Source organism: Stomoxys calcitrans, chromosome 3 (genome assembly GCF_963082655.1).
Source record: "Stomoxys calcitrans chromosome 3, idStoCalc2.1, whole genome shotgun sequence".
NCBI classification, from domain to species: domain Eukaryota; kingdom Metazoa; phylum Arthropoda; class Insecta; order Diptera; family Muscidae; genus Stomoxys; species Stomoxys calcitrans.
In genome coordinates, this window is record NC_081554.1 from 118,163,119 (window position 1) to 118,183,051 (window position 19,933).

General features: G+C 42.6%; 4 protein-coding genes across 4 annotated transcripts; 3 read left to right on the forward strand and 1 right to left on the reverse strand.

Moving 5' to 3' along the window:
• Positions 1 to 9,879: 9,879 nt before the first annotated feature.
• Positions 9,880 to 10,987, reverse strand: LOC131996343 (uncharacterized; the record flags this gene model as incomplete). Its single annotated transcript, XM_059365942.1, has 3 exons — positions 9,880 to 10,507; positions 10,558 to 10,701; positions 10,768 to 10,987. Coding segments are annotated over 3 exons (888 nt in total), but the record flags the coding sequence as incomplete, so codon positions are not given.
• Positions 10,988 to 11,670: 683 nt separating this feature from the next.
• On the forward strand, positions 11,671 to 16,559 carry LOC131996100 (uncharacterized). Its single transcript, XM_059365550.1, has 4 exons — positions 11,671 to 11,759; positions 15,791 to 15,856; positions 15,916 to 16,449; positions 16,550 to 16,559. The coding sequence occupies exons 1-4, from the start codon at positions 11,671 to 11,673 to the stop codon at positions 16,557 to 16,559; spliced, it is 699 nt and encodes a 232-aa protein (XP_059221533.1).
• Positions 15,643 to 17,886, forward strand: LOC131996342 (uncharacterized transmembrane protein DDB_G0289901-like). The gene is made up of 3 exons (XM_059365941.1): positions 15,643 to 15,856; positions 15,916 to 17,210; positions 17,279 to 17,886. Exons 2-3 carry the CDS (start codon positions 16,577 to 16,579, stop codon positions 17,884 to 17,886), a joined length of 1,242 nt encoding a protein of 413 aa, XP_059221924.1. The 5' UTR covers positions 15,643 to 15,856; positions 15,916 to 16,576.
• Positions 17,887 to 17,904: 18 nt separating this feature from the next.
• LOC131996101 (hornerin-like) lies at positions 17,905 to 19,839 on the forward strand. Its single transcript, XM_059365551.1, has 3 exons — positions 17,905 to 18,877; positions 18,946 to 19,529; positions 19,589 to 19,839. Exons 1-3 carry the CDS (start codon positions 17,905 to 17,907, stop codon positions 19,739 to 19,741), a joined length of 1,710 nt encoding a protein of 569 aa, XP_059221534.1. The 3' UTR covers positions 19,742 to 19,839.
• Positions 19,840 to 19,933: the final 94 nt, after the last annotated feature.

Below are 19,933 nucleotides of genomic sequence, written 5' to 3' on the forward strand. Positions count from 1 at the left end.
AATACACTCTGCATTGGTCGGGTAACCTTTTCGATATGACCAGTTGTATATCTTTAGAGTACACCCCAAAGCCCACCTGGTCGTTTAGTTTGAGCCCATCCGTATAGAAGTCTATGTAACTTCTATTATAATATTGTATATAATGGTACAGTACTTTTTATCAAAAAGCGGCTCAGGTAGGGTATAATCCACACTATCTGGAGCATCGGATATTGTATCAAGGATAATACAGTGTCGTAGTCGCGACATGACCAAAAAGAAAGCTCAGTTAGCCTCACGGCAGTGGTCGCTGCAATTTGGCTAGCCATCCTTTGGATTCGTTTAAGTACTGAGCAGTAGGTGGATTTTTGAAGCGCCGTCCACCAGACCACAACACCAAATAGCATTATAGATCTAACAACTGTAGTATATACCCAATGCATGACACGCGGTCTACACCCCCAACTTTTGCCAATGGCTCTATTGCAGGAATGTTGGATTGCAAGAGAATGTTGGATTTGAAGTTCAATTTTCTGTCCAGCAAAACACCCATGTATTTTGCGCTTTCTGTAAATGGAACATTCTCTCCACCCAAGAAGACAGGTTCCGCTGTTGGCAGCTTGTATCACCTGCTGAAAGAACTACTTCTGTCTTGCACGGATTTATACCTAGACCACTTTCGGTAGCCCACTTTGCTGTTGCACGTAAAGCTTCCCGAAGTGTAACTCTTAAAGTCCTGGGAAACTTTCCCCTAACCGCAATTGCCACGTCATCAGCATACGCCACCACTTTTACGCCTTATTCTTCCAGAGAAAATAATACATTGTTAATGCATTTTTGGTAAGTAAGTAATCAAAAAACTTTCTTACGGTAGAGTTGATCCTAGGAACTCCAAACTCCTTCATGATTGACGTCGGTTCTACTTTAATGGAAGCACCTTCAATATAAGGAAATGCTACCATTGTATACTCCTTGACGGCGCGAGAACCCTCTATGTAGCCGACTAGGATGTGAAGGGCTGTTTCAGTCGATTTGCCTTTACTATTTGTCCCACGAGAGTATAAGGCGAGCGCTTCTCAGAGCCAATGTGGATGGCCGGTTGATTCGCTGCATGGAGCAAAATTTGAGAGGCGCAATAATATTGCAGGGGTATGAAACAAGGGGAACCCATATCACTAGCTAACCTTAAGGTTTTTTCTTCGCCGACGACATACTCCTGTCCGCGGATTACTCTGAGGATGGTGAAGGTGGTACGGCGATTCGTTGGGGAGGGGGCAATTTCTATAAATCCGGCTAAGAACCATGTCATTAGCCTTGTCATGGTGACTAGTAAGAAAAACAAGTAAAAGCGTGCTAAGTTCGGCCGGGCCGAATCTTATATACCCTCCACCATGGATCGCATTTGTCGAGTTCTTTTCCCGGCACCTCTTCTTAGGCAAAAAAAGGATATAAGAAAAGATTTGCTCTGCTATTAGAGCGATATCAAGATATGGTCCGGTTTGGACCACAATTAAATTATATGTTGGAGACCTGTGTAAAATGTCAGCCAATTCGAATAAGAGTTGCGCCCTTTGTGGGCTCAAGAAGTAAAATAGAGAGATCGATTTATATGGGAGCTGTATCGGGCTATATACCGATTCAGACCGTAATAAACACGTATGTTAATGGTCATGAGAGAATCCGTCGTACAAAATTTCAGGCAAATCGGATAATAATTGCGACCTCTAGAGGCTCAAGAAGTCAAGACTCCAGATCGGTTTATATGACAGCTATATAAGGTTATGAACCGATTTAAACCATACTTGGCACAGTTGTTGGACATTATAACAAAACACGTCGTGCAAAATTTCATTCCAATCGGATAAGAATTGCGCACTCTAGAGGCTCAAGAAGTCAAGACCCAAGATCGGTTTATATGGCAGCTATATCAGGTTATGAACCGATTTGAACCATACTTGGCGCAGTTGTTGGATATAATAACAAAACACGTCGTGCAAAATTTCATCCCAATCGGATAAGAATTGCGCACTCTAGAGGCTCAAGAAGTCAAGACCCAAGATCGGTTTATATGGCAGCTATATCAAAACATGGACCGATATGGCCCATTTACAATACCAACCGACCTACAATAATAAGAAGTATTTGTGCAAAATTTCAAGCGGCTAGCTTTACTCCTTCGGAAGTTAGCGTGCTTTCGACAGACAGACGGACGGACGGACGGACAGACGGACGGACATGGCTGGATCGACATAAAATTTCACGAAGATCAAGAATATATATACTTTATGCGGTCTCAGACGAATATTTCGAGTAGTTACAATCAGAATGACGAAATTAGTATACCCCCCATCTTATGGTGGAGGGTATAAAAATTATGGTAGCCGGGGGTCACATCAAATGCGGCGAGTCCACCGTATATGAGGTGGACGTTGGCCAAGCGAAAAGATATCTGGCCGCAGAATTAACCCCGTTCGGTGAGAACACCTGCCCGTCGCATTTCCTATTCACGCACCTGCAGAGATTTAAGCGGCCCTCTCTAAAGTCAACCTGTAAACTGCGCCTCCTAAGGGATTTTCTCCTTCCAAGGTACACCGAGTGCCTACAACAACCGATGGTAACGAGGAAGGTACTAAAGGAGGCGGATCGGAAAATTAGCGTCTTTACACGGAGCGTGCTGCATTTTAAACCTTACTCTCAGGGATCTATTCCATTCCTGGCAAGAGGATCCCAGGTATAATCGCGGAGAGGGTGAAGAAGTAAGATACGATATTTCGGGCTGTGGAGGCTTAAGGTCACGGGACACAGGGTTTCTAGTAGGTGGATATACGAGCCACCCCCATTTTAGACTGGCGAAGACTATATAAAGTCGATTCAGTTCCGGAACAAATTGCTCCTTGCAGGGCAAGGGAATACCTTCCAATCCCCCAATATGAGGAGTTGCCGGACGGAGGGATGCAGAAGGCAAGAGACAGTATGCCACATTCTGCAAGCTTACCCAGCAACACATGCGGACCGAATAAATAGGGACAACTTTGTGCAGCAGCTCCTTACCTTGGAAGCTCGTCAGAGAGGGTGACGGTACACATCGAATGCACTTGTCAGCTGCTGGTGTGAAGAAGCACGTCACCGGCACGTTTGTTGCCTCCGATGCCACCGTTGTTGTCGCTGCCATCCCTTCTGCGAAGCCGGTGGAGACGTCCGCACACCCTTGGTTGCTGAGAGGGACCGAAAAAAGGAAAACGAGAAGTTCGCTGAAGTCGGGTTAGAGGTGGAGGTTCGCGTCAAGCTTGGACCGTAAGTAGTTGCCGTGGAGTACTTGCTACCATAACTCCTGATGAGTTTATGTCAGTGCTGTAATCCCTGAATATGAAGGAGGCGATAAATGAGGAGTTCTTCCGCAGATCTGTCCGTTTGGCCAGTGCACCGTGGAAGTCTGAGGGCGATGCTGTCAACGTCATCCTGGAGTGTACTCCACGGGTGACGATAAGTTGTGTGAGGTGAGGGCATAGGGTTCGGGATTGCCGGGTAAAGGCTAATGTTTGTCGGCGTTGGGGATTGGGTGTACATCGTTGTAGGAACTGCGTGTTCAAGGGGTTGCCAGCGGATCGCATGATGATCTCCGCGGCCTGTCCGTTTTATGCAGGCATATAATGGACGCATCATGGGGATTAAATTTTATAAAAATAATTGCCAGAGGTCCAGAGCGGTGACGCAGAAGTTGGATCATCTTAGTATAGGAACCGTATGCAGTGGATGGTTGTGTTGTAGGATTGCCGGGAGAAATGCGAGTCTTTACGGACAGCGGAGGTGACTCTGCGATAATTCTAGATGACAGCGACATTGAATGTACGGTGGTTATCTGTCGGCGGAACGCCAGACGTCTGAGGATGCGATTCCAAAGAGCCAGATCTTGTCTCACCCCGAAACAACTACCTTAGCAATTTGAGGACGTTGATTAGGAGCATGAAAGTTAACTTTAGGGGATTCGTACAGAACAACAGAGATTATCAATGGGGTAAGATATGCCTCGTGTGCCGGCGCGGAGGACAGCAAGGTTCTAGTCAGAGTGATCTGGGTGGTTTTAGAGCTAGGGACAATGTGTTGACTTCTTGGAACGAGTGTGCTAGTGTGTCAATGGGAACGTTCTTTTCCATTGCGGATGAGAAGGAGCAGGCTTCCAGTGTGGAGGTGATCACGCCCACTCCAAGTTTGGAAAGGGTCAAATAGTGTCTGCCGGCTTAGAAGCGGGAGGTCACCTGGCATTGATGGTATGAGTAGACAGATGTATAAAAACATCTGGAAGGCTATGCCTGTTCATGTCGATTTGGTCCTCGCACGATGTGTCGAAGTAGGCCATAACATTTCCTCGTACGTGGAAATGTGTCGGAATCATGGTCCTTCTGAAATCTCCCGATCGTATGAGGAGCAATCCAAGATCGTATCGGGCATAGTGTCTGCCGGCTTAGAAGCGGGAGGTCACCTGGCATTGATGGTATGAGTAGACAGATGTATAAAAACATCTGGAAGGCTATGCCTGTTCATGTCGATTTGGTCCTCGCACGATGTGTCGAAGTAGGCCATAACATTTCCTCGTACGTGGAAATGTGTCGGAATCATGGTCCTTCTGAAATCGCCCGATCGTATGAGGAGCAATCCAAGATCGTATCGGGGCATCAGTCTCCTTCTCGTGCTTGGATGATGATAATGGTGCCAAGATTAGAGATGATAATAGCGCCAAGATTTAGAGATTTAGGTACGAGGAGGGTACATCTCCGTACCAGTTCGGCTTTCGGGACGAACAGAGCACTGTGGATGCCTGGATCCATGTGTGAGAAAGTCGAGCGCCGAATATGGCCTTGGCATAGTTGTCGATTTCAAAGACGCGTTTAGGTTGTCTGAAACGTTCTTTCTGGTGTATTTACTTCTGTGATAGAAGAGTTTGCGTGGTTGGTGCTAGCTATACCGTTGGAAGGATATTCAGCGTGGCTTGATGATCCTCGGCGTTGATGGATCCTCTGTTGGGACGTCTCGCTGAGTCCTTAAATCAGTGCGTATGCGGATGAGCTGCTCTTCCAGGTTGAAGGAGATTCCTCACTTGCGCTGGAAACTTGCGTTGAGCTGGCCATGGGCATTGTGCGGGAATAAAGCGATCGTGTTGACGTCGCGGAGGAAAAAACCGTGACAATGCTGCTGAAGGGCATATTATCGCGGAATCGTTCACTCACGTTTCGATCTGGCGGAGCTAGCATCAGAAACGTAGTGCTCGTAAAATATCTGGTAGTGACTGTTTCAAAGAGAATGGGTTACTTTGTTCTGTATAGTGTGAGAAAGGTAATTTCATTAGTGCGCTAGGATTGGCTCACTGCGTTTGAGGTGGCAAATGGGGATATTAGGCGGCTCAAGTCTCTTCTTTTGGAGGGCCTTGATGACAGGTGAAAAACTAGACGTACGAACAGTGAGAATGGTCGGAAGACTAACGAATTTATTCGTGACGAGACATTTGTACGTGACCGCCCGTACTTTGGCTTCGGTCTAAGTCTGGGTTTCACACTGACGAGACATGGCTCCTTTAATGCATTTTTGCATCAGAGGAACTTGTCCGCGACTGATTTCTTCGACTGTGGGAGACCTGAGGACTGGAGGCATGTATTGACTGAATGCCCGTGCATGCAGACATTAGAAATTTAGGCCCGATAAGGATTAGCGAGGCGGTGAGGAATTTCAGTATGGCCCTTTAATACAAAACGACTGTTGCTAGGTTGACCATTTTATTCCGAGTACTTATTAGGAGTGTATAACTCTTAATACTCAGGTATAATCCAATTCAATGGAAACCACACATAGAGCAAAAGGGTTAATTCCGACTCGATGTCGGTATTCAGTACACACAGGGACAGCAAAAACTAGGCTTATCGATCTTTTTGGTTCAAGAAGTTTTTAACAAGAGATTTCAGAAAAGTTACCACAAGGATAACTTGCTTGTGGCTGCCAAGCGTCCATAGCGACGACGCTTTTTGATCCTTCGATGTCGGATTGTTCAACCACTCAATTAAACGTGAGTTGTACCCTACTTATGACATGTGTTATTGAGACAGCATTCCTGTGTAGCACGAGAGGAACCGCAGGTACGGACCTATAACACAATACGAGCGAACAGTGAACGCCTTTTTTAAGGGGTGAGATGTTGTAAGTGGCAGAGAAGCTGCCATACTGCGATCTACTAAAACAAATCCTCTGCTTGACGATTCGATGTTATACAAATTTTCCCACATAATCTAAACAACGATTTTGTCGCTAGCAAAATTTGAAAACTCATAGTTAATTCTATATATTTTTCACATTTGTTCGATGATATCAACAACGTTTGCTGGTGGTTGGACGTATGTAATAGTAAGCAATTTATTTTCGAGGATTTTCTTGGAAAAGATGTTAAGTACGCCTCATCTTATGAAAACTAAAATTTGCTATTGCCAGCTAATTAAACAAATTTTATAAATTTCCGGTAAGCAACGACACAAGTAAAGTTTTCAATTAATTTTGCAACCTTTAAACAGTTTTGTAACAAAACCAAAATACTTGCATTTATGCAAGAAAAGCTACATAATTCTACAAAGCTGTTTGGGTTTATGACGAAATGTGACTAACATATACATACATATATCCGAGGTGGTGTGTGTAAAAGGCTTGACTGAACTTAATGCATTTTTATTGTTTTCACATTTTTTGACTTCCATACAGCATAACTTTTAACTGGATAGTCGGATGTGGACACTATGCGGCAAAGTCATTGTACCCAAATCTCTCTAATAAACCATGCCCGGATTACCTAGGGTCTAACCTCTAACCATTTAATTTCCAAGTTTGCCGTTCTCAAACGGAATATTTTTTACTAGTTTTTTTTTTTTTTTTATTTATATCCCACTATGCAACATATTATATTCCACTGCAACAAATAACCCCAACAACAAGTGGCATATATTTTTCCTTGAAATCAATTTTATTCTTTTCCAATTAACAATGTTACCGGTTTTTTTTCGGTTATTTGAAACAAAAACATATAAAAATATATGCAAAATGCAGTTATTTGCTGAACAACCTTTTCTCCAATTTTCCATCAATAATCTCAATTAACGAACTTGTGGGCTTTACAACACCTTCGTTTTGATCATGCTGATCATGGTGGTGTTGCTGGTGTTGTCTGTTGTCACGACGCCTTCGGTATTCATTGTCGTTTGTTATACAATAACAAGGCTTCCAACTTGGACTTACACGGTATCCGGAAACATCGTTAGGTTTGTAGGCATTAGAATATGCGCGTTCGGTTGTCCAATAATTAGATCGAGGTATATAGCTGTTCCAGCCATCAGGTCGATTTGGTCCTCGCACGATGTGTCGAAGTAGGCCATAACATTTCCTCGTTCGTGGAAATGTGTCGGAATCATGGTCCTTCTGAAATCGCCCGATCGTATGAGGAGCAATCCAAGATCGTATCGGGGCATCAGTCTCCTTCCCGTGCTTGGATGATGATAATGGTGCCAAGATTAGAGATGATAATAATGCCAAGATTTAGAGATTTAGGTACGAGGAGGGTACATCTCCGTACCAGTTCGGCTTTCGGGACGAACAGAGCACTGTGGATGCCTGGATCCATGTGTGAGAAAGACCAGCGCCGAATATGGCCTTGGCATAGTTGTCGATTTCAAAGACGCGTTTGATTAGCTTTCATGGCGTAGTGTATTTACGAGTTTGGGCGAAATAGGTTGTCTGAAACTTTCTTTCTGGTGTATTTACTTCTGTGATAGAAGAGTTTGCGTGGTTGTTGTTGCTATACCGTTGGAAGGATATTCAGCGTGGCTGGCCTCAGGTGTCCATCTGTGCTCCATATATGTGGAACGTTTTGATGGATCCTCTGTTGGGACGTCTCGCTGAGTCCTTAAATCAGTGCGTATGCGGATGACCTGCTCTTCCAGGTTGAAGGAGATTCCACACTTGCGCTGGAAACTCGCGTTGAGCTGGCCATGGGCATTGTGCGGGAATAAAGCGATCGTGTTGACGTCGCGGAGGACAAAACCGTGACAATGCTGCTGAAGGGCATATTATCGCGGAATCGTTCACTCACGTTTCGATCTGGCGGAGCTAGCATCAGAAACGGAGTGCTCGTAAAATATCTGGTAGTGACTGTTTCAAAGAGAATGGGTTACTTGGTATATTTGTTCTGTAGTGTGAGAAAGTTAATTTGCTTAGTGCGTTAGGATTGGCTCACTGCTTTTGAGGTGGCAAATGGGGATATTAGGCGGCTCAAGTCTTTTCTTTTGGAGGGTCTTAATGACAGGTGAAAAACTAGACGTACGAACAGTGAGAATGGTCGGAAGACTAACGAATTTATTCGTGACGAGACATTTGTACGTGACCGTCCGTACTTTGGCTTCGTTCTAAGTCTGGGTTTCACACTGACGAGACATGGCTCCTTTAATGCATTTTTGCATCAGAGGAACTTGTCCGCGACTGATTTCTTCGACTGTGGGAGACCTGAGGACTGGATGCATGTATTGACTGAATGCCCGTGCATGCAGACATTAGAAATTTAGGCCCGATAAGGATTAGCGAGGCGGTGAGGAATTTCAGTATGGCCCTTGAATACAAGACGACTGTTGCAAGGTTGACCATTTTTTTCCGAGTACTTATTAGGAGTGTATAACTCTTAATACTCAGGTGTAATCCAATTCAATGGAAACCACACATAGAGCAAAAGGGCTAATTCCGACTCGATGTCGGTATTCAGTACACACAGGGACAGCAAAAACTAGGCTTATCGATCTTTTTGGTTCAAGAAGTTTTTAACAAGAGATTTCAGAAAAGTTACCACAAGGATAACTTGCTTGTGGCTGCCAAGCGTCCATAGCGACGACGCTTTTTGATCCTTCGATGTCGGATTGTTCAACCATTCAATTAAACGTGAGCTGGGCTTAGACCGTCGTGAGCCAGGATAGTTGTACCCTACTTATGACATGTGTTATTGAGACAGCATTCCTGTGTAGCACGAGAGGAACCGCAGGTACGGACCTATAACACAATACTTATTCGAGCGAACAGTGAACGCCTTTTTTAAGGGGTGAGATGTTGTAAGTGGCAGAGAAGCTGCCATACTGCGATCTACTAAAACATATCCTCTGCTTGACGATTCGATGTTATACAAATTTTCCCACATAATCTAAACAACGATTTTGTCGCTAGCAAAATTTGAAAACGCATAGTTAATTCTATATATTTTTCACATTTGTTCAATGATATCAACAACGTTTGCTGGTGGTTCGACGTATGTAATAGTAAGCAATTTATTTTCGAGGATTTTCTTTGAAAATATGTTAAGTACGCCTCATCTTATGAAAACTAAAATTTGCTATTGCCAGCTAAATAAACAAATTTTATAAATATCCGGTAAGCAATGACACAAGTAAAGTTTTCAATTATTTTTGCAAACTTTAAACAGTTTTGTAACAAAACCAAAATACTTGCATTTATGCAAGAAAAGCTACATAATTCTACAAAGCTGTTTGGGTTTATGACGAAATGTGACTAACATATACATACATATATCCGAGGTGGTGTGTGTAAAAGGCTTGACTGAACTTAATGCATTTTTATTGTTTTCACATTTTTTGACTTCCATACAGCATAACTTTTAACTGGATAGTCGGATGTGGACACTATGCGGCAAAGTCATTGTACCCAAATCTCTCTAATAAACCATGCCCGGATTACCTAGGGTCTAACCTCTAACCATTTAATTTCCAAGTTTGCCGTTCTCAAACGGAATGTTTTTTTTTTTTTTTTATTTTATCCCACTATGCAACATATTATATTCCACTGCAACAAATAACCCCAACAACAAGTGGCATATATTTTTCCTTGAAATCAATTTTATTCTTTTCCAATTAACAATGTTACCGGTTTTTTTTCGGTTATTTGAAACAAAAACATATAAAAATATATGCAAAATGCAGTTATTTGCTGAACAACCTTTTCTCCAATTTTCCATCAATAATCTCAATTAACGAACTTGTGGGCTTTACAACACCTTCGTTTTGATCATGCTGATCATGGTGGTGTTGCTGGTGTTGTCTGTTGTCACGACGCCTTCGGTATTCATTGTCGTTTGTTATACAATAACAAGGCTTCCAACTTGGACTTACACGGTATCCGGAAACATCGTTAGGTTTGTAGGCATTAGAATATGCGCGTTCGGTTGTCCAATAATTAGATCGAGGTATATAGCTGTTCCAGCCATCAGGTGTGCGATAAACGGAACCGCCACCTCCATGACCACTCCCTCCCGAACCCATATAAACTGGTATGTTACTAGGATAATATTCTTGGTAATCGGGATAATGGCCACGCCCGGAATGATCATAACTTCTGCGCTCTGCTGAAAAATTGGGGTTCCACTGTGATTTGGGGTCTAGAGGTTTTCGATTCTTATGAGAACCGGATCCTCCTCTACCTTTGAAAATAGGTACGCTGGCATCTTCTAAAAATAAAGTAATGTATAAAGGGTCGCAATGTCGAAGGCAAACCAACCTTTCTCATCGACATCATGCTCTCTGCTGGTTTTGTTATCATGGGCATCTCCTCCGGCCGTGATTTCGAAGGTTATGTCCGTATGAATGCCAACGCGTTTCTTATTTTTACCCAAATCGGTGATTTCGACACTCTCTTTTGATTCTTGAAAAAAATTGGAAATTGGTTTGTTGATAATATGTACTAGTTTCCTTTTCGTACAAAACTAACCTTTAGATGTCTGTCCATCGCCGGTATCCACAGTTACTCTGACCCCATGGATTTTAGGTCCAGATTTTCCGGAGTTTTTATCAGTGTCATCCTCTTTGTTTCTTTCGCTGTTACGATCTTCAGATCGTCCTTGTTTATTGGCTGATATCGTTGAGTTATCCTTATTGTCATCATCATTAAAATCTAGTTTCGGACTTACTTGATTTTGTTGTGCTGCAAAGATGGGAAAGTTTTATTTCACTTGAAAAATTTGACTGTAATTCCTATTAAGAAACGATAAATAATATGTGTGTTTTTTGGCCAGCTGAGTGGGTGTACAATAGGGTGATGACTTTTATGCCACATCGTTTCCCTGTATTATATTTGAATAAGTTTTTATTTAAGATTAGATGATGCGACAAAAAGTAACCTTACGTACAAAATGGTTTTAACATTTTTGATTCAGTCACTGTAACATTTTTGATTCAGTGTTACAGTCGGACCTCATTATAAGGTACGCTTGGCAACATACATACCGGATAATAGAGTAAACATTTTTGAAGTTTTCATACACATTTTTAATAAAAATTTCATATTAGTTTAAACTTTTATGGAAAAATTTTAAATAGTGGTGTTTTTAAAATATTTATTTAAATCTTTAGTAGAAAAATTAAATGTAAGGGAAGCCCTGAGGAGCTTCAAACCATTTAAGTCACTCGGACCTGATGACATATTTCCGGCGTTACTACTGGCCTCTATTTTTACTGCATGCCTAGGACTTGCATATACTCCGAAAGCCTAGCAAGAGGTTAGGATGGTATTTATACGCAAGACCGGCAAGGCAAGTTATGCGACACCAAAGGCCTACAGACCTAAAGCCTTACATCCTTTCTACTCAAAACTATAGAACATATTGTGGATACCATGATAAAAAGTAGAACATCAGGAGGAATGCTCAAATACAAACAGCATGCCTATGTTAAGGGAAGGTCGGTGCAGACTGCCCAGCACGAGTTTGTGCATAAAAAAGGAGAACCCTTCGATGCCAAAACGTACACCCTGGCGGTATGCATTGACATCGAGGGGGCTTTTAACAATGTGGGGACCGACACACTGATCCAATCCTTAGACCAGTATCGGGTTGACCGGGTCCTCAGAGACATATAAACTGTATGCTAAGGAACAGGTCGATAAATTGCTGGTCCCATGACTTAAATATGAGGTAGAAAGTGGCACAGGTCATGCCACGGGAGGACATTTTATTACGTTTGCTATGGGAGAGCATCATAAATGACCCATTGCTGACTGAGAAGGGTATTTGAACCTGTCTGCTATGCAGACGATATTATAATACTTCTAAAGGGTAAGGATCCGAATCAGCTATGTAGGCATACGACTGGGCCAGACCTAGGTGTCTCAATGTCAACCCGGAGAAGACTGAAATCTGCATGTTCACAAGGAAGAAGGTGGACCACTTTGGCGCACCATTTTTCCTCAATAGAACGATTTCGATGTCTGAAAAGGTCAATTACTTACGAGTGATCTTGTATACGAATCTGAATTGGAAGTGTCACATTCAGGAGCGCACCGAGAAGGCTCACAGGTGTTGTGTATCATGTAGACAGGTCGAAATGGGGCCTGAATCCAATGATAGTCCCCTGGCTTTACATGAGCGTGATTAGATCAATACTTGCATACACCTCAAAAGTTTGGTAGACTGGGAAAAAGTTCAACGTAAGGATAATGCAGCAGGTTCAGTGAACGCAGTATAATCGAGGCCATTACTGGTGAATATGATAGAAATCAGTTCAGATTTAAATATAGCTTACTTAGATACAACGCCATATATAAGGGAGCTACATCTAAATCTGAACCTATTTCAATGAAATTCAACAGAAATTTTCGTGCCAATTTCGTTGGGATCGATAAACAAATCACAAAATTTTTGCAGTATTACTCAAAATCGGGTGAAATTAGATATCTATTACAGCTAGTCTAAATACGTTAGACCCATATTTTCGGTCAGATAACTGTGTCCCATATTGAATACTATCTTACATTTATGTATAGCCATAAATATTAGTTTAGAAATAAACTACACATTTCGGGTATGGCAAAAGTCTGCATATTCGGAATGTAAATTTTTGGATCAATTTGATAGCGAACATGCCAATTACTGTAAATGTGAATTTTGGTTTCAATATGTGAAGTAGTTTTGTGTATTTATATAGGGTTTTAAATTCAATATTTTTTGGCAATGCTTTTTTCCTTGTTTAATGACGAAAATTAAAATCTCCATCTGAAGTTATCCTAAACTAAAGTACTAAGTAGGTGGAAATGTATGGATCATGAAAAGAAATTTTGAAAAGCGTTCGCCCTATTTTTTAGTTTTTTAAGTTTTTTATACCCTCCATCATAGGAAAGGGCTATACTTATTTCATCATTCTGTTTGTAACTTCTCAAAATATTCATCTCAGATCCCATAGAGAATATATATATATTCTTAATCGTCGTGACATTTTAAGTCGATCTAGCCATGTCCGTCCGTCCGTCTGTCTGTCGAAAACACGCTAACTTTCGAAGGAATAAAGCAAGCCGCTTGAAATTTTGCATACATACTTTTTATTGGCGTAGGTAAGTTGGGATTCTTAATGGGCAATATCGTTCCATAACCGGATATAGCTGTCATATAAACCGATCTGGAGTTTTGAGTTCTTGAGCCTCTAGAGGGCGCAATTCCTATCCGATTTGGCTGAAATTTAGCATGACGTGTTCCGTCACAACTTCCAACAACTGTGCTAAGTATGGTTCAAATCGGTCCATAACCTCATATACATAGCTGCGATATAAACCGATCTTGAATCTTGACTTCTTGAGTCACTAGAAGTCGCAATTCCTATCCGATTTGGCTGAAATTTTGCATGACGTGTTCCGTCACAACTTCCAACAACTGCGCTAAATATGGGTGTAATCGGAACATAACCTGATGTAGCTACCATATAAACCGATCTGGGATCTTGACTTCTTGAGCCTCTATAGGGCGCAATTATTATATGATTTGGGTGAGATTTTGTACAACATTACCTTCAACATACGCGTCAAATATGGTCTGAATCGGTCTATAGCCTAATACTGCTTTTTGAGCCCCAAAGGGCACAATTCCTAATCGATTTGGCTGAAATTTTACACAATGACTTCTACTATGGTGTCCACCATTCATTCCATTATGATCCGAATCTGACCATAACTTTATATTGCTTCAATAGCATAGCAATTATTTTCTTTTATCCTTTCCTTTACTTTGTTTGCCTAAAATGGCGGCCGAACTTAGCACTGTTTTACTTGTTTAAGTTTTGGAAAGTGTATTCTAAAACTTGTAAACTGCATTTTCCTGCTTTAACAAATGTTATGAATCTTTCTGAATCCAACATCAAAGGACGGTATTGAATAACTTCCATATAAAGTGGTACTTCGATTTAAATTCTTGAGCCACTAGAAGCCTCAATTTTTGTCCGATATGGCTGAAATTTTGCACGGAGTGTTTTGTTTTGACTTCCAATAATGCCAAGTAAGTCAGACATGCCTGTTGGGTTATGCTTCCCTTTTCTCTATTATTGCATTGTAATCCTACCAAGGACTTTCTGTACTGTTGTCGAATGATTCCGTGTTACTTTTGGAACAATCAAATAACTCTGAGTTGGTAAGTGTGGAAACAGTCGCTTCTATTGCCCTCTTTCGCTTGGATGGGTGGAGGGCATATAAATTACCCCTTATAAATGTGATTTCTGTAACAAAAACATCCCCAACAGGTAGCCAATTAGAAAACACACATCAATAACGGGGTTTCCAAAGATGATTCCAAATGAGGTACCTTCTCTAAATTGTTAATAAAAACAAGTAAAAAGGCGGTAAGATCGGCCAGGCCGAACTTTGGATACTTTGGTAAACCACCTTGCGTCTAAATCCGGGGAAAAATTTATAAACTCATAGCAGCTATATCCAAATATGTCCCGATTTGGACCAAGTACTAATAAGTACAAGTCATTGTTCAATTGTGTATAACAAAATATTGGTCTTTTTAGTAGCTATATCTAAAAATAAACCGATCTGAAACATATATGACACGGATGTCGAAAAGCCCAACATAAGTCACTGTGTCAAATCGGATTATAAAAGCGCCTTTTATGGGGCCAGGACTTTAAATCGAGATATCGGTCTATATGACAGCTATATCCAAATCTGGACCGATTTAGGCCATGTTTCTGAAAAATGTCGAAGAGCTTAACATAACTCACAGTCCCAAATTTCGGCGAAATCGGATATTAAATGCGCCTTTTATGGGCCCAAAACCTTAAATCGAGAGATCGGTCTATATGGCAGCTATATTCAAATCTGGACCGATCTGAGCAAAATTGAAGAAGGATATCGAAGGGCCTAACACAACTCACTGTCTTAAATTTCGGTGGCATCGGATAATAAATGTGGCTTTTATGGGCCTAAGATCCTAAATCGGCCGATCGGTCTATGTGGGGGCTATATCAATATATCGTCTATCTTCGAACTTAACCTGCTTATGGACAAAAAAAAAAAAAGAATCTATGCAAAGTTTCTGTTCAATATCTCTATTTTTAAAGACTGTAGCGTGATTTCAACAGACAGACGGACGGACATGTCTAGATCGTCTCCGATTTTTACGCTGATCAAGAATATATATACTTTATAGGGTCGGAATTTTCGATGTGTGTTTTTATACCTACCATCCTTCGGTGGTGGATATAAATCCTATTGGGAGAGCCGGATCGTGAGAAGGCAAGGCTATTACTGAAAGGAAGACGACAAAAAATTATTAAAATACCACATTAGTGGATAGTAGTATACTTACTGGGTCAAAATGTCCGTTCGTCTTTCAAATATATATAAAGCCATCCATATTGAACATTACTGCAGTCTATGGTTTCTCATGCAAAAAATTCGCATTTCTTGAATAAACATTTACTAGGACTCATTTGTTTGCCATATAAATATATGTTAATGTTTTTAAAAGACATTTTAGTCAACACCATCAGACCATTGAAGAGGCTAAACGTAAGGTTGCCGATGTTCTTGATGGGTAAGTATAGTGCAAGTGTTTTGTTTCGAATTTTTTCCTTTAAAATTATTTTATTGCAGGCAAGCCTCGTTCGAAGAAGTTGGAACTTATGGCGATGTCGCTGGTGTAGGCGGTGTTGGTACAGTTGGTTTGTCGTCTGGATCATCGGGTTATGGCTCATCGGGCTTTGGCGCATCCGCCAACTCTGGTTTTGGTTCTTCTTCCAATTCTGCTTTTAGTTCAACATCTAACGCAGGTTTCGGTGCTTCCTCCAACTCTGCTTTTGGTGCCAATTCTGGATTTGGTGCCAACTCTGCTTATGGAGCCAACGCTGCTTTTGGAGCCGACTCTGGTTTCGCCGCAAATAGTGCTTATGGCTCAAATTCTGGTTTCGGTGCTTCGGGCAGTTCTAGCTATGGATCTTCCGGAAGCTCTGCTTTTGACAGCAGTTCTAAATTTTCTGCCGGTTCGACCTTTGGTGCTAGCCAGGCGGCCAACCTAGCCGCCTCTTCTACATCCGGTTTTGGTTCGGAATCTTCCTTCACTAGTGGATCAAATACTGGATCATCCGTTGTGATTCCTATTGTTGGCGGTACTTCTGGGGGCCATGAATCGTATTTGCATGAAGAGCGTCGCTCCGAAAATCAAGTTGCCACTCCCATTACCTACACTGCTCCTTCGGGTGGCTCGGAAAAATACTATCACCATGAGGAGCGCCGCGTAACCAGTGCTGCTACACCGATGGTCTACCCTGTATCCTCTGGAGGTACTGAAAAATACGTGCATCACTCCGAGAAGCGTGTCCAAACTTCTGCTCCAGTCATCCAGTTTGCTCCTTCTTCCGGTGGCGAAAACTACATTCACCATGAAGAGCGTCATATAGAGCAACAACCCCAAGTTTTATATACGGCACCCTCCAGTGGAGGTTCGGAAAAGCTTTTCCACCTCGAAGAACACCGTGTGCAACCCGAACCCATTACATTACAAATTCCCTCTGGCGGCATGGAGAAATACGTCCACCATGAAGAACGCCGTGTCCAGAATCAAGCCCCAGTTATTCAATACACTGCTCCTTCTGGTGGTTTGGAGAAATATATTCACCATGAAGAACGCCGTGTCCAGCAGACACCAGTCCAAATGGTTGTAGCTCCCTCCGGTGGACAAGAGTCTTACATGAAATACCGCAAAGTTACTTCGACTTCGTCACAGCCCCAGATGATCGTATCCAGTCCCTCGTCATCTTCATCGTACCTTCACCAACAATCATCGTCATCTGCCAACTCAGGTTCCCAATTGGGGGCACTTGTAAGCGGTGGTCTTACCAGCTCCACAAACTCGAACTCTGGTTTTGGTTCATTAACCAGTGGCTCCATGAGTAAGACTTGAATTGATCTCATGCCCTTATTTAGATTTAATTGCACATTTGTGGTTTCCCCTTTTAAGATTCTGGATCATTGACCTCTGCGTCATCTAACTCCATGTTCAAGTCCGGTTTCGGTCAGCAAGCTTCGACTGGCTTTGGTGCAGGCATGAATAGCGCCGCTATGACTGATTCATCGGCTTTCGGCTCTCAGTCAAAATTCGGCTCTTCATTTGGCTCGGAATCCAATTTCAATTCCAAATTCGGATCTCAATTTGGCAGCTCCTTTGGAGGTTCGTCAACCGCATCTTCCTCTGGATTGAGCAGCTATATGGCAGAAGCTGAACGTCTAGCTAAAATGCAAGTGCAAGGAATGAATGTCGGTGGCACACGCACTGGTGGTAGCCAATTCAACTCAAATTTTGAGAGTGGTATGATGGGAGGTAGTATTGGTGGTTTTGGTGGCACTGCTGCTCTTGGCACAGGTGGCACTGCTGGTTTTGGTACTACAGCTGGTGCAGGTGGTTTCGGCAGCACTGCTGGTCTAAACGCTGGTGCAGGAGGTTTCGGTAGCGCTGCTGCTCTCAATGTAGGTGCTGGCGGTGCTGGCAGTGGTTACAAAACCAAATCCTGGGAAAAGGCATCCAAGTGGTCAAGTCAATCTGAGGTATTTTACATTCTTTCACTTTAAGTTAGAACTATTTATATCATGGATCTTAGCTATGGATCTTCCGGAAGCTCTGCTTTTGACAGCAGTTCTAAATTTTCTGCCGGTTCGACCTTTGGTGCTAGCCAGGCGGCCAACCTAGCCGCCTCTTCTACATCCGGTTTTGGTTCGGAATCTTCCTTCACTAGTGGATCAAATACTGGATCATCCGTTGTGATTCCTATTGTTGGCGGTACTTCTGGGGGCCATGAATCGTATTTGCATGAAGAGCGTCGCTCCGAAAATCAAGTTGCCACTCCCATTACCTACACTGCTCCTTCGGGTGGCTCGGAAAAATACTATCACCATGAGGAGCGCCGCGTAACCAGTGCTGCTACACCGATGGTCTACCCTGTATCCTCTGGAGGTACTGAAAAATACGTGCATCACTCCGAGAAGCGTGTCCAAACTTCTGCTCCAGTCATCCAGTTTGCTCCTTCTTCCGGTGGCGAAAACTACATTCACCATGAAGAGCGTCATATAGAGCAACAACCCCAAGTTTTATATACGGCACCCTCCAGTGGAGGTTCGGAAAAGCTTTTCCACCTCGAAGAACACCGTGTGCAACCCGAACCCATTACATTACAAATTCCCTCTGGCGGCATGGAGAAATACGTCCACCATGAAGAACGCCGTGTCCAGAATCAAGCCCCAGTTATTCAATACACTGCTCCTTCTGGTGGTTTGGAGAAATATATTCACCATGAAGAACGCCGTGTCCAGCAGACACCAGTCCAAATGGTTGTAGCTCCCTCCGGTGGACAAGAGTCTTACATGAAATACCGCAAAGTTACTTCGACTTCGTCACAGCCCCAGATGATCGTATCCAGTCCCTCGTCATCTTCATCGTACCTTCACCAACAATCATCGTCATCTGCCAACTCAGGTTCCCAATTGGGGGCACTTGTAAGCGGTGGTCTTACCAGCTCCACAAACTCGAACTCTGGTTTTGGTTCATTAACCAGTGGCTCCATGAGTAAGACTTGAATTGATCTCATGCCCTTATTTAGATTTAATTGCACATTTGTGGTTTCCCCTTTTAAGATTCTGGATCATTGACCTCTGCGTCATCTAACTCCATGTTCAAGTCCGGTTTCGGTCAGCAAGCTTCGACTGGCTTTGGTGCAGGCATGAATAGCGCCGCTATGACTGATTCATCGGCTTTCGGCTCTCAGTCAAAATTCGGCTCTTCATTTGGCTCGGAATCCAATTTCAATTCCAAATTCGGATCTCAATTTGGCAGCTCCTTTGGAGGTTCGTCAACCGCATCTTCCTCTGGATTGAGCAGCTATATGGCAGAAGCTGAACGTCTAGCTAAAATGCAAGTGCAAGGAATGAATGTCGGTGGCACACGCACTGGTGGTAGCCAATTCAACTCAAATTTTGAGAGTGGTATGATGGGAGGTAGTATTGGTGGTTTTGGTGGCACTGCTGCTCTTGGCACAGGTGGCACTGCTGGTTTTGGTACTACAGCTGGTGCAGGTGGTTTCGGCAGCACTGCTGGTCTAAACGCTGGTGCAGGAGGTTTCGGTAGCGCTGCTGCTCTCAATGTAGGTGCTGGCGGTGCTGGCAGTGGTTACAAAACCAAATCCTGGGAAAAGGCATCCAAGTGGTCAAGTCAATCTGAGGTATTTTACATTCTTTCACTTTAAGTTAGAACTATTTATATCATTGAAATCATCCCTAGTTCGGCTCTGACGGTCAAGTAAAGAACTACAAAGAAATGTCCACTGGCGAAAGCGAGAACTACGACATCAACGGCCGCCGTGTAGGATATAAGGCTGCCACTACCACCCTTGATGATAATGGCAAATTGAGCAGCTACAGTCTCCACACATAAGAGGTCAACATTCTTACATGTGTTGATCTAATTCGATTTCAATTCCGAAATTTGATAAGACTATCATTATTAATAATAACAAATAACGAAAATAACAACATTTGTTTTTCATTTCAATTGCATAACTTGGTGTAAAAACAAACAACTGAATCTAATACTGGTACCCAATGACGATTTGAAATTTCATAACCC